The sequence below is a fragment of the Alosa alosa genome, chromosome 2 (genome assembly GCF_017589495.1).
Source record: "Alosa alosa isolate M-15738 ecotype Scorff River chromosome 2, AALO_Geno_1.1, whole genome shotgun sequence".
In the NCBI taxonomy this organism is placed as follows: Eukaryota; Metazoa; Chordata; class Actinopteri; order Clupeiformes; family Clupeidae; genus Alosa; species Alosa alosa.
The window spans coordinates 5941491-5956490 of record NC_063190.1 but is presented as its reverse complement, the minus strand read 5'-3'; the positions used below and the strand labels follow the sequence as shown (position 1 = coordinate 5956490).

The following is a 15000-nucleotide window of genomic DNA, read 5'->3' as shown; positions in this document are numbered from 1 at the left end:
ATGAATGCAAAGTTATTTGGCCCACAGATGAATATTTGTCAAGTTATTGCTTGCTAAATATGGTATTAAATTAAAAAAAATAGCAACTTTGAAGAATCTAGAATATAAGACATGTTTTCAGTCATTTCACACATTGTTAAGTACATAATTCCACATGTGTTCATTAATAGTTTTGATGAATCTACAATGTAAATAGTCATGAAAATAAATGAAACACATAGAATGAGAAGGTGTGTCCACACTTTTAGCCTGTACTGTATATCATATTTAAAGACAGACATACACACAGAAACAGATATACACAGGCACACATACACACACACACACACACACACACACACACACACACACACACACACACACACACACACACACACACACACACACACATACCAAGCAGCTGTGCAGTCCAACCTCAGTCTTCAGAGGACCATTGGGCAGCATGGGAGCACTGAGGGGTTAAGTGCCCTTCACAAGGGCACACTGCACTAGATGATGAAGTGCCAAGAGATCACTACTCCTCAAACCCCCCCCCCACACACACACACACACACACACACACACACACACACACACACACACACACACACACACACACACACAATGCTGCAGTCTATCTCATTAGGCATGTATGACCCTGTGTCATGAACATTGTTAAATGCTCGTCCACCTCTCTCATCCACCTCTCTCTGCCCCCACCCCGCCCCACACACACACACACACACACACAGATGGCAGAGAACCTGATGACCATAGCATATGAGAATGGGGTGAATCTTTTTGACACGGCAGAGGTCTACGCCTCGGGCAGGTAAGCAGCCAAACATTTATCCCGATCAGGCATCCATCCGTCATCCGGCGTCATCCATTTACGCCTCCTTCCTGGCAACAAGCTGTGTTTCACGTTGAATAATGTATTGCATTACAGTCTGAATTAAGACCATTGCCTGTATTTTAAGCCTGAGGTTTATTTATAGATTCTGGCATGAAAATCATGACGTGACATTTTTATCTCCTCCTGTCCCTCTCCCTGTCCCCGTCCCCGGCACCTCGCGCTGTCACGTCCTCCGTAGGGCTGAGATCACTCTCGGGAACATCATCAAGAAGAAAGGATGGAGGTGAGAGCCCAGAGTGAGCCCAGTGTGAGCACAGCTAGTGTAAATACCGCACGGCAGCCTGACGTGACTCATTTGTGCTGGGCAATGCGGTGTGTCCGAGCACATCACATCATGTCACACGGTCTTGTGTTTGTGTGTGTGTGTGTGTGTGTGTTTGTGTGACAGATGCTTTCAAGTAGGGTGATTTACTCATAGCATATGTTCTTATGCCTCATCCGTGAGTTACGTCTGCGAGGGAACTTCTGGGGTTGTTGTGTGCTAAGTTTGTTCCTGGACTTTGTACCTGGACCTGGAGTTGGGCATTGTGTCTGACGAATTTTGCTCAACGTTTTCTTTTTTTCCCCAAAATGTTCTTTAGGAGATCCAGTTTTGTAGTGACAACCAAGATCTACTGGGGAGGACAGTAAGTTCAGAGTGAAAGGCAGAAACATAGAAAATAATATAATACATCAAGATATACAGAAGTATAAATATCCTAATTAATATATCTAACAGGAAACATCTAATCTTCTCCCAAATCCTCCTTTGCATTGACTCTGTATTTCTAATCCCCCAGAGCAGAAACAGAGAGAGGGCTCTCCAGAAAGCATATCATTGAAGGTAAGGAGCTTTCCATTGTGTGAACGTTCAATGTACAGAGGTGGATGATGGTTATTAATTATCCAACTGAGTGTTTGATTAAATAAAAACGATTGGAAAGCTGATTACAGTTGCGATGCGGATGGTTGTAATGATGGCTGGCGTGATTAGAGGGGCGGTGATGCTGGTGTTAATGATAGTGAAGTAATGGTGATGCTGATGGTGCTAATGACTCTTTTGGGTTCATAGGTCTTCGAGGATCCTTGTCCAGACTGCAGTTAGAATATGTCGACATTGTCTTCGCCAACCGTAATGATGTCAACAGCCCAATGGAAGGTCAGGGATGGTCACATTCAAGATTCTATACAGTGTCTGTGGTTTATAATGACAAGATTTCACTTGACATTTCACTTCACTTATGGTGTGTGTGTGTGTGTGTGTGTGTGTTCTGTGCCCTTTGCAGAAGTCGTGCGTGCAATGACCTTTGTGATAAACCAGGGCATGGCAATGTACTGGGGAACATCCCGGTGGAGCGCCATGGAGATCATGGTGCGTTCCTATCATTTGTCACCTCGTAATCCTTCTGTTATTCTCTGTAAATATATTTGTGCCTCACAGCAGTTCTGTTTCTCACCACTAGGAGGCGTACTCAGTGGCACGCCAGTTCAACCTGATCCCACCCGTGTGTGAGCAGGCTGAGTACCACTATTTCCAGAGGGACAAGGTGGAAGTCCAACTGCCTGAACTCTATCACAAGATAGGTCAGTAATTATCCTGTTTCCCACTCTGGCGAGACTACATTATAAATGTCATTACATCTCTGTTAAGCGTCTCCACATATCTGACAGGAGGATTATTGCAGTCATTATGAAGTATTATCCCCACACACACACACACACACACCACCACCACCACCATCACCACCACTATCACCACACACAGTCTCCAGAACCCAACATACATCGCAGATGAAGAACAATATTGTCGTTAAAATTGGTAACCATGCAACATTTATGGTAATAAATATTTTAAACTTCTGTTCCTGTAATTCAATGCATGGAAATGGTTCTTGGGATGCATGTATGGCCTACATTTATAAAATATGTTTCTATCTTGGAAGTGATTTTGGATTAAGATATCTGCTAAATGAATGACCGTAAATATAAAACCTGTTAAGGTGCAATTCCATGCAAAACTGTCATGTCTATAACGCCAGCTAAATGCCATGGTATTTGTATGATGCGAATGATTATGTGAAAAGTATTTCATGTTAAATTCTACAACCAAGAAGAGTGAATGCTCAAATTTAAAGTAATCATCATTCACATCATACCATACCATGGCATTGTGTTTGCGTTATGGACGTGACAGTTTTGCGTGGAATTACCCTAAATGTTTTCTTCACCCTCACTCTTATCTTGCCAATCGTCGCATGTATTTTCTCTCTTATACTTCCTTCCATTCCTCCCTCCTCTCTTGCCTCCATCTTGGTCTTGCGCAGGAGTGGGAGCTATGACCTGGTCCCCACTGGCCTGTGGGCTGATCACTGGAAAGTACAGTGACGGCGTTCCAGACTGCTCCCGGGCCGCTATGAAAGTATGTCGGTGTGAAGACTCCATTTTCCTGTGCTTTGTTAAGGTTCAGCAAATAGTTACACAGAAGAAAATGTCTAAAAAATTTCGTTTTCAGAAAAAAGAAAACAAGTGCTTTGATTTATTGATTAAATGTTGAGTGAGTGAAAGTATGATATATACACGGTGGTAATAAAAATTATAGTGGCCACAATGAAATATGTGAGTCTAGCTTGTGACTTTAGAGTTGTGTATTTAGCGTTGGTGACGAATCTCCATTTTGTATGTGTCAGGGCTACCAGTGGCTGAAAGAGCGTGTGAACAGTGAGGAGGGCCGCAGACAGCTGGCCAAAATCAAAGAGCTCCACCTGCTGGCTGACAGAATGGGTTGCACTGCTGCACAACTAGCTATTGGTAATGCTTTACAACTGATTCTGTGTTTGCGATACTGTGTGTGTGTGTGTGTGTGTGTGTGTGTGTGTGTGTGTGTGTGTATTGTGTTCACTGATGTGATGTCTCATTTGACCCAAAAACCTTAAAACAAAACACTGGTCAAAAATCAAGAGGATAGTTCTTGATTTAAGTCAAACATTGCAACACATTTTAATTGTGCATTTTAATTGTGTGCAATACATAGCTTTATAGCTTCATACAGAGAAAACAGTTGTGAATATGTAGAAATCAAGTATATCGTACCTATCTTAGATATTTCTTCTTAATAAAGTAGAATTTCTATAAACCATGTTGTATAAGTTCTTGTACCATAACATTTCCCAGTTTCCTTATTCCACTCGGCAGAAAGCAGCATAGATAAAGGAATTCAGAAGACAGGACATACTGTACGTCAATGTGTGTGTGTCTCTCGTAGCCTGGTGTCTGCGTAGTGAGGGGGTCAGCTCCGTGCTCATGGGCGTGTCGAACACAGACCAGCTCATCGAGAACCTGGGGGCCCTGCAGGTAACTGAACTCACGCTACAACGCTACAATGTCACAACCCCCACCACCACACAGACCACACAGCAATCAGGCCACAACTACACCATTTTGATGCACAGCATCCAGCCTCCCACTCATACAAACATACAAAGGGCCACAGGCAATTTGCACATTAATGTTAAGTACTAAAATAGCCTTATCGTGCAATTATAATTATTGTGTATAGTCTTCAACAAGCTTTTTGTTCAATTGTGTTACATTCAATGTTTTTTTAGAGAGTGAAATTTTAATTGCACCTATTATTTTGCCCATTGTTAAAAAACAGGAAACAAAGGAGTTAATAGGTGGAGGTTTACACAATTTTCTGTTGTCTGTCAGGTGCTCACCCAGATGACACCCCAGGCAGTGAGCGAGATCGACGCTCTGCTGGGAAACAAACCTCACTCCAAAAAAGAGACGCGTGCATGAAGAAAACGATGGCAAGCGAGACAGAAATATGGAGACTGTGTCGAATGCAGAAAGAGGAATGAAGACGAGGGAGAGAGAGAGAGAGGAGGACGCCACACAGAGAGGAACATCGCTTCTTTGCCCTCCTGCATAACCAATAAAACCTGCATGTCTTCTGCAACATTGTGCTTCCAGTATTTGCGCACAACCCTTCTGCGCATCTCTTTATATCTTATATTAACAACAACAAAAAAAAAAGGATATCCTACTCTGAGCTTCGACGACAACAATAGCATTGACAAAACAAACAAAAGATCACATATGAAACACGGCCAGGCTTATTTCATTTCTGTACATGGACAGAGGGCGGTGTGTATGCATTTCAGTCTCTGTCTTCCAGGAATAGAGTTGATGGAACAGGGATCGTTTGAAACAGAGAGAGATGAACATGTGACTGGCAGCAACTCTAAACAAACACCTCCCTCTCTCCTTCCTTTCCCCTCTCCCTCTGAACAGAACAGAGACGATTATCCAAGACAGAAGAGTGGGATCATTTCACTGCCACAATGCAAGAGTGATACAAGATTAATCTTTCCTCCTTTTCTGAATGGATGAGTGATTGAGTCTGTGTGTGTGTGCACGTGTTAGAAGAATGTATGGTTGTAGATCCTGTGTGTGTATGAAGATGAACCTATGTGAATATATGTCTGAATATGTGTTTTGCACAGTACTGCCAGGCTAGACATGTACGATCTATTGTATCTGGTACCAGGTGTAGTGAGGTGCTATGTGTAGCACTGTATGTGTGTATGTGTGTGTGTCTTTGTATGTGTGTGTGTGTGAGAGAGACAGTCTACTGCCAATTTGTGGCACTGTGCATCAGTAACAACACAAGTCTTCCTCCCCTCTCCCTTCCTATTGTAAAACTGTGTTAAAACTGTGCGCATGACCCTTTAAGAGAGAACAGGTTTCCCACGTGGGGTGAAGAGTGTTGGTATGGCATGGCTTTTTTTGTGGTATATGTACATTCATTGCACCTCATCTGTAAACAGCCTCTGCCTTGTCTTTTTGCACTACCTAGTTCAGGGTCCAGATGTAGAGAGAGTGCAAGGTCTTCTATGACCTTAAGATGGCATTTATGTGTTTATGTATGTGGACAAAACAAAAACTTTCTCTGCGACGATGACAATGAGAAGAATCCTCCGCCATGCAGTTGTATTTATGTACACATGAATGAGTTATCGAATTTAGCTACAGATGGTCAAGAAAGTGTCCTCGGTATTCATATGAGAGTATCACTGGAGATGCTGCTGGAAGTTATTAGCTGTCAGAGACAGACGCTGGCTCACACTCTGTGATGGAAAAGCAGCCGTCAGGCACAGCTTTGTGTTCCACTGAACTACCACACTCAGTTTGTGTGTGGAAGTTCTATCACAAAACACAGTGAAGGCTTGCATAAACATGTTAGTTTGGTAAGGGGTGCCATGTCTTGCTTACAATAGATGAAGCTATCTTTGATCATTTGGTAGAATTTGCAAGTCAGTGCTGACATCTAGAAGACTGCTTCCATTTTTTTCACTGATTTTTGTTTTGCGCTGTTTGTTTGTAGCAAAGGATTCATCTCAGCCGTTTGTGCCACTTTCTACAACTGAAGGATAATCAGGATTGATTTGCAAGAAAGAATTTTGTACATGAAAAGGGTGAATTGATGTGACATTAGAAACCTATGATTTCATGTGAATCATAAAAACAACTGAGCTATTTCATAATTTGTTGGTTAGTCCATATGAACAATGAAAAGAGGTCATGTTCTATCGATTCAGTTTGTTGGTCATCAGGTCAGTTAATTTAAATCAAACTTGGCATTCTGTATGCAATTTCCTTGATGAAGTTATTTTTGTCCACTCTGGTTCTCAGCCAAGTGTTAGTGTACATAATGACGACTCACGAGAACTGGATGAGATTTAGCATTAGAACCACGCTTCAGTCTGCTTTTTGATCAGGAGCTTACCCAGAATGGTATGTGAAGTCACCATGTTAAAGCAGTTTGGGGTTGAAATTCCTCTGGCTACTGTGTATCACTCTATCAATGGTCAAGTCAGCAATTCTCCTGTTAAACTGTGCCGACCAGTTCTGGTGTTTGTTTATTTCACAGTTGTCCATGGCTTATGTAAGTATTGTACTTGAGTTGCTTTTGAAGAGAAGTCTGTTTTGTTTTTTACGAATGACATTAGAGATGCCAGAATATAAAATATTGCTTTCTAATATCATATTGTTTGCAGAAACATAGTGAAACAGAAGGACAACCAACCAATGTATATAAACATTTAGTGCACTCCTAAATGCTATATATTTGCCTGTACATCCTTTATTTTACTGTTATGCAAGAAAAAGAGAAAGAAAAGAAGAAAAAAAAGCTTGAGCGTATTGTGTTTTGCCAAAACATCCAGAGATTAATTATTGACTTAATGATGCTTTTAAGAGATCTTATGAAATGAATTTGCTTAGGTCTCTTCTGTGCCTGTGGACATGCAGTGGGTATGCATTTAGTCATTTACTATGGCATAACAGTAAAACCCACCGATCTCCAGAATATGTACGCACAACAGGGTGACACTCTGTTAGGCCTTGCAACATTAATTCAGTGTAACTCCAACTACTGCTCCATACACAACTAACACTCACTCAGAAACATACAAATGCAGGACATCTTGTGCTTTTTAACAATCTTATATCCCATCCAGTTTTCCTGAAAGGACAGGGGGTTAAAAATCACCACAACCAAGAGCATACAGCAATACTCCTTAGCTATTTGGCCCCACCACCCAAATTCAGACATTTTTTCTGATATAATTTATACTCTGCAGAGATTTTGAGATATGATAAGAGATAAATGACAGACAGGTCCATAGCACATTCAATGTTGTCACCCTTAAAGATACCCCTGGCTCTGGAGATAACTACCAAAAAAAGGCCCTGAAGAAGATCTTAAGGTCCATCTTTTGTCACTTGACCTAGAAATGAATGATGTCTCTTCTCCTCTTTGGATTCCCTCTTTTCATCAAGTAGTTGGATTGTTCGGCTTAGCTGTGAAATTTCACTCCCAAATAAGGTGACCTCATTGCATTGCAGATGATGAAATACCTCATACCAAAAACCATACTGCAGCCACTGATCCCACTGAACAGTGCAAAACTGATCTCAGGACCTCTATAGCGTACAAAATTTACCCACTGTGTGCTCAAAATAGATGTGGGTAGGGGGTGGGTAAATATGAGGTGTTACAGGATTTGTGTGGAAAGTTCACTCTAAGCCTCTAAAGTCCCAGTATGACGTGTGGCCTCTTTAATCTCTTGTATTTCTGGTACTCAGCCCACTCGAGTGTAACAGCTTACTTTATTATAAGAGTAACTAAAAAAACATGTGCTGCATTACATTACATTACACTTCACCAACAATGATGAAAACTCAGATGCACAGCATGGAGTCTTTCCAGCCACTACAGTGGCAGTAGTGCAGGGCAGATTGTAGGTAAACTATGGCTCCATGAGAAAGATGATTCCTCCTACAGCCTTCTGCGATGCTGGAAAATTAAACAGAAGTCAGCCTATCAAGCTGAATAGGCTGACTTCTGAGGACCTACTGCTCCAACAACAACTTGCCAATGCACAAGCTGTGAAGAGAGGCAGCTGCAGCATACCTCTTCCATGATAAGTATTGCAGCATTGAGTTAAGGCACTGAAATGTTGAGAAATGCAAAGAAAGGGAATTGAGAAATAAGAGAATGAAATCCCTTTTCAGTCCCTCATATCAACCAGAGGGAGGCGCCATTTCCATTGCTGGACAAGTGCACATTCTCCATGAATTAGACTGCAGGCATTCACATAACAAAATAATAATAATAAAAAAACATTATATCTGTCAGGCTAAACAGGCAGATCCAAAAGTCTGTCTGTTCCATCATTTTCTTAATAATCCACTTTCTGTGAATGCCACGGGGAGGAATCTTACACAGGGCCGGCTCTAGGCAGGGGCCAGGGTGAGCTAAGCCCACCCAAGCATTGCGTCTTGCCCACCCAAACAGTCTTTTTTTCAGCTGTGCTTGTGCATCTGCGCAGTGTGCAGCCTCAAACCCAGCTTGGATGTAGATGAGTTGATGCTGAGTGTAATGGTAGCTAGCTGGTACATAGCTGTGCAGTAGGCCTATGTATGTGTGTTAGGTAAACCACCCTCCTGTCCTGACAAAGGAAAACTCTGGCCATTTTTCACATGGATCTCTGTTTCCCAAAGTCACTGAGTAGCCTACTGTCGGTACGAGAAAAAACAATCGGTGCTACCTAGCTTGAGTTGCTGCAGCCAACAGTTAGAGCAGTCAGGCAGCAGTGCTACACTCTGGGGGCATTTTGAATTAAATTAAATATCAAATACCCTAATTTTAAGTGAATCAAGTAAACTACAAAATACATCAGCCACACCATATATCAAAATAAACGGTATATTTTGAAAGTACTGAAATACTCTTTAAAGTGAGCATGATATCACTTTGCAAACCTTCCATTTCTGTCTAATCCATTCCTTCATTAGTACACCGACTCTGTTGATCAAGTGGACAGTGTTTGAGAGCAACGGCTTTTCTCTGCCTATGAGACATGCCATAACCTGCAAACAGTCAACAGGACTACTATGCTGACCTGCCTGTTACATCTCATAGCTTAAATACTTGTATCAGAGATGCACTCAAAAAGTCACAACTGAACTTGAGCAATGTTGCAGAGCAACCACATAACCGGTTCCATGTGTTCCGATTAAATGATTAAAGTTTTCAAGAAACTTGAGGTTGGTATGACAGGGGTCCGTGTAACGCTTTGCAGTGCTTTGTTCTATTTGCTCCATCCATCTGATTTAAATAAAAAATGTGTTCAATAATCCAATTTTTAATTTTTTAACTGGTCAACAAATAGATAATTGCTGCTATTTTCTAAATGTGTCATTAGTCACGCAAGATAAAGAATTTTATCAGCGGATGTAGAGATGGAGGGCTATCAAACACAGTTCAGCTTGCATCAAGGTGCCAAGCGATTGAATGTCAACTCGAGATCAGAACTTCAGATGCAGAGGGAGACATTGCTGCGTCCTGACACTTATAAGTAGGCCTACGTGTTCTAGCCCAGGGGTTCCCAAACTTTTCCTTGACAAGGCCCCCCAAATACCACTAGGTTCTGGCCAAGGACCCCGTGATGTGTTATTAAACCCATCGACAATACTACGGCAAATGTAAAAATACATTAAGCTAATCCTAATAATTATTTTAGCCACAAACACTTCGCGATGGAGCATACAGTGTGTAAAAATTGTATTTGGGGATTTCTGCTATATGAGAGCTATCACTCTACTATTATTCCCAGTCATTATCATGGAAAATATAATGTTCAGATATGCGACACATTATTATAATGGAATTGTATAACAACCCTAATAGTAATAAGTATATTTTAACATTTTCAAATGTATTTATTTGTTGCTTTTATTTTTCCTTCCAACTTGCTGAGGCCCCCCTGGCACCCCCTCGCGGCCCCCACTTTGAAAACCACTGTTCTAGCCTACTCATGTTCTGGGAGGCTTTGAAGACCTACTGTACATGAGCATTACCAATGGACTTGAGCCGTAGTAGCCTACAGGCCAATGTAGGCTATTTGCTGTTGAAATTAATAAATGGATAAACTGATAAATTAGGCTCACTGTTGTGTCTTCGTTTAGCCTAATGAAACCTAGTCTGACGTAAAGCGTTAAATAAGCAAAAATGCCAAAAATGCCTATAGCCTGTATAGCCTGACGTCGATGGCAAAGCATTCTGCTTTGGGGAATTATTTGCTATGGTATGGTATGGCCATGGTTTTCAAATATACTGTAGATATGTTCAACATATGCTGAAAGTTATGTTTAACGTGCCTTCTCCCAATAAGTTTTAGTTATTAATCTCTAAAGTAATGAGTCAAAATCACTTCAGGCGGCGCTCTCTTCCACCATCTAGCCTGGCCCAGCTAGATGGTGTTCTCCCCCCAGTGCTCGTGGTTCAGTCCAACCACAAGCGCAAAAAAGGAAAATTAGAAAATTGACGCATCATTTCAATTTTTAACTTCTGAACAGAAAACCGTAACTGTGCTCAATTGAAAATCAAAATAAGCAACAATAGCCTAACCCATTTACTGTGCCGTCCTAAAGAATGGATAACGGATTTTTAAGCCTATTTTTATATTTTTTCATGTGAATTCTGCAAATAGAACATAGCACTGCAAAGCCTTACACTGACCGACAGGGAGTGTAGGCAATTGTGTGTGAGAGCAACCTACAAGTTACTCATCCTGCATTGGATCATCTTCCCGAATCTCGTCATTGGATCATTGGATCATCTTCCCGAGTCCTCTGCCAGCGTGAAGAGGACACTAGCCACCATTAACCCACGCAAAGCAGCAGGCCTAGACAACATACCAGGCCAAGTGTTGAAGGACTGTGCAGAAGAGCTGAAGGATGTTTTACAGACATTTTCAACACCTCTCTGGAGCAAGCATCCCATCACTTTTCAAAGCTGCCACCATCATACCCGTGCCAAAGAAATCATCACCATCATGCTTCAATTGACTACCGTCCTGTAGCACTCACGCCCATATTCATGAAGTGCTTCAAACGGCTAGTCATGTCGCACATCAAAGCCACCCGACCCCCCACCCTGGACCCCTTCCAGTTTGCATACCGAGCCAAACGATCCACAGAGGATGCAATCTGCTCTGCCCTCCATCCAGCTCTCACCCACTTGGACAATAAAGACTCATATGTGAGAATGCTGTTCATAGACTTCAGTTCAGCATTCAATACCCTAATACCACAACAACTCATCAGCAAACTGGACAAGCTAGGATTCAGCACCTCCCTCTGCAACTGGCTGCTGGACTTCCTGTTGCAGAGATCACAAGCAGTACGTCTCGGGAACAACACCTCAAGCACTCTGACCCTGAGCACGGGGGCCCCGCAAGGGTGTGTGCTCAGCCCCCTGCTCTTCACACTGCTAACACATGACTGTACAACCACTCACAGCTCCAACCATCTGGTGAAGTTTGCGGACGACACAACACTGGTGGGCCTCATCACTAAGGGGGATGAGGCTCACAAAGAGAAGAAGTAGTCCTGCTGGCTAAATGGTGCAAAGACAACAACCTCCTGCTGAATGTCAGCAAGACCAAGGAGATTGATGTCAACTTTCAGAGAGGCCACAAACAACTGCCACCACTGTCCATCGATGGAGATGCTGTGGAGAGAGTGAGCAGCACAAAATTCCTGGGGGTGCACATCAGCGATGACCTCTCCTGGACCACCAACACAGCATCACTGGCGAAGAAAGCCCAGCAGCACCTCTACTTCTTGCGCAAATTGAAGAAGGCAAGTGCCACGCCTCCCGTCATGACCACATTCTACAGAGGGACCATCGAGAGCATCGTGTCCAGCTGCATCACAGTGTGGGGCGGAAGCTGCACAGATCAGAACAGGAAGACCCTCCAGTGCATTGTTAACACAGCTAAGAGGATCATTGGAGCACCACTCCCCTCCCTGCAGGACATTTACACCACCCGCCTCACCCGCAAAGCACTAATGATTGTCAAGGACACAACCCACCCTGCACACGAACTGTTCAGCCTCCTGCTCTCTGGAAAGAGGTACAGGAGCCTCCGCTCCCGCACCACCAGACTTGCAAGTAGCTTCATCCACCAAGCAATCAGGATGCTGAACACTACCCACTCTCCCATCACTGACAGCCCCCCCACCCACCAGCAAGCCAGGAACCTAGGACCCTAGGATCCTGTCTACCCTAACTCCCCCCTCCCCCCACAACACCCCCCCAGGACCGCCCTGTGGAACTGCATTGTGACTGCGCAACCTAACGTGTTGCTGCTTCATATCAAGCCTGATATACTTAAAATGACTGCATATCAATGTAAATATACAGTACACATAAGCACAAGTTTAAACTTCATGTAAATGTTATCAATGTTATTTATCACTCTGCCACAATGCTGCTGCTACTACTACTCTGTCAGAAGGTTACGCTAGGACTATGTAAATATACAACACAACTACCTCTATTTTTTTGATATATGTTCTATATTTCTATATTTTGATATATGTTCTATATTTCAGTCTTGCACTTTAATGTCTGTATGTGGTATGCAGTGATGGGCAGTAACGCGTTAGAAGTAACAGCGTTACTGTAGGCCCTAATCCAAGTAACGAGTAAAGTAAGGGATTACAATTGCAAAAACAGTAATTAGATTACTTTTACTTTCCTGCAAGCAGCCTGCGTTACTGCGTTACTAAAACATGATTTCGCCATAGACAGTAAAAGAATTTGGGATTTTGCCATATGGATTTTGTGAGACTAACTCCTGACAATGATGTAGGCTATAGCTGCGCGATATAGATGTAAACAACAGACACACGTGTGCAAGACATGGAGTGCAGGAGAGAGCGGGAACATGGAGCATTTAATTCATTGCAGTTCAGACATTAAGAAAAAAACATTAACGCTGTACACTCTTCTGGGAAGAAAAATGTTGTCTACAGCGAAAAATTCGACCTCAAATCTGAGCAAGCACCTAACAAGCCGGCACAGGAATGTGAAACTCATCCAGACACCCAGATCCCAGAGCCCACATGACGGCTGCAGCAACAGGTGAAAATAGAGGACGTCGCGGGTTCCCTGTAGCCTACTGGCCCGTTATAACAGGAGCCAGGGCATTATAATATTCTGGCTGAATTCACTGTGATTTGGAAAATGGACAAAAATATAATGTGGTCTTTGCCTTTTTGTAATGGGGCTGGTGAGTGTTGAAGTCTTCAATAATTCGTTTCCCTTAAACCAGCGTTTCTCTACTGGGTCGCGGAGACATGCCATAGGGCGCGAAAAACAGGATTTTTTTTTTAATTTATTTTTTTATCTGTAGCCTATTCCCAGGTAGCACCCGATGCGCAATGGACGCACTGTGTTATTCATAGGGAAGCGCTCGTGTCAAGGCAGCGTGAGTGCATGTTTGAATCTGCAAGCACGTTCACTAATGAACATTTCTTGAAGCTGGCCTGTCTTTGCGATATATTTGGAAAGCTCAATGAGTTAAATCTCCAGTTACAAGGCAAAGACAAGCACCTACCTCACCTAGCAGATAAGATTACTGCATTCACCAAAAAACTTAGGTTTATGGGACAGGCGCCTCGATTGCAACAGAATCTGAGAATCTGAGTGAAATCGCTGAAACGTCTGCTTCGGGAGCCACTCTTGTGATCCCATGTATTAAACAGTAGGCCTACATCACATCCCTGCAAAGTTTATTTCAAAAATATTTCCCAACCAGCAGTGCTCAGTATGACTGGATTATGGATCCATTTAATGCAGCATGTTGGTATTTCATTGAATATATTGTACAATGCTGTAAAATATTGGCCTATGCTTCCTAATATGTTGCTGGAAAACAGAAATATGTGTGTTTAATTTACAATGGCACATTATGTATTTATTTATTATTATATCTGCAGCACCAGCTGATTTTAACTCTGCTGAAGAGGATATATTTAGAACTTGTCATTATTTCAATACATTTGACAATTTTAAGCTTGACCTACCACTTTCTTAGAGCGATGAGGGGCAGGTGGGGCTCGAAAAGGCCCCCTTGATCAAAGTGGGGAATGAAAGAAAAAGTTTGAGAACCACTGCCTTAAACTAAGCATTTACATGAAGCACAGTAGCCTATGCCGATTGAAACACATTCCGATCAGGTAGGTGCTACCAGACTCATATAGGCTATCACTTTTAATTGCAAACAGAAAATGTCTAGCTAGCTGTTTATACCAACTTAATATCATGACTATTGCTAATGTAGTGCCAAATGTGGAGTTTGTGGACTAGCCATAGGCTTATATTTGAATGGAGCTGATCATTATGAGAGTTGTGTAGATGCTCTTAAAGTGACAGCGCACCATTTATAAATTAGTTAAACTGCATCAAATTAGTAGTATTTCTTAAGAAATATTTTAAACTAACAGTTCTGCTTTGGGCACCAAAATAGCCAGCAGCGGCACTGCACACACACAGTTCAAACACATACTCTTCTTGACAATAGAACAGCCTAAATGTGGCATGCAACAGCATTTTCTGTTTTGGTAAATGCATTACTCCTCTCTGCACTGCAACTGTTAAAAGATGTAAATGTTAATAGAGACTTTGGTTTTAATATTTTTTTTTGCTATATTTTATTTACATCTATTTGAATGAAGGAGTATACACACCAAAAAGTTAAGATTGAAAC

The 15000-nt window shown here is 42.2% G+C and overlaps 1 protein-coding gene across 2 annotated transcripts in view; it reads left to right on the top strand.

Moving 5' to 3' along the window:
- Positions 1-6124, top strand: part of LOC125309703 (voltage-gated potassium channel subunit beta-3) — a 22130-nt gene extending 16006 nt beyond the window's left edge. For both annotated transcript variants that reach the window (XM_048266788.1, XM_048266781.1), the window contains 11 exons: positions 732-811; positions 1074-1118; positions 1477-1521; positions 1675-1718; positions 1947-2033; positions 2161-2246; positions 2338-2458; positions 3199-3293; positions 3562-3682; positions 4137-4225; positions 4583-6124. In XM_048266788.1, the coding sequence (XP_048122745.1) occupies positions 732-811; positions 1074-1118; positions 1477-1521; positions 1675-1718; positions 1947-2033; positions 2161-2246; positions 2338-2458; positions 3199-3293; positions 3562-3682; positions 4137-4225; positions 4583-4672 (903 nt within the window). In that variant the 3' untranslated portion in view covers positions 4673-6124. The remainder of the gene's footprint in view (positions 1-731; positions 812-1073; positions 1119-1476; positions 1522-1674; positions 1719-1946; positions 2034-2160; positions 2247-2337; positions 2459-3198; positions 3294-3561; positions 3683-4136; positions 4226-4582) is intronic.
- The last annotated feature ends 8876 nt before the right edge of the window (positions 6125-15000 follow it).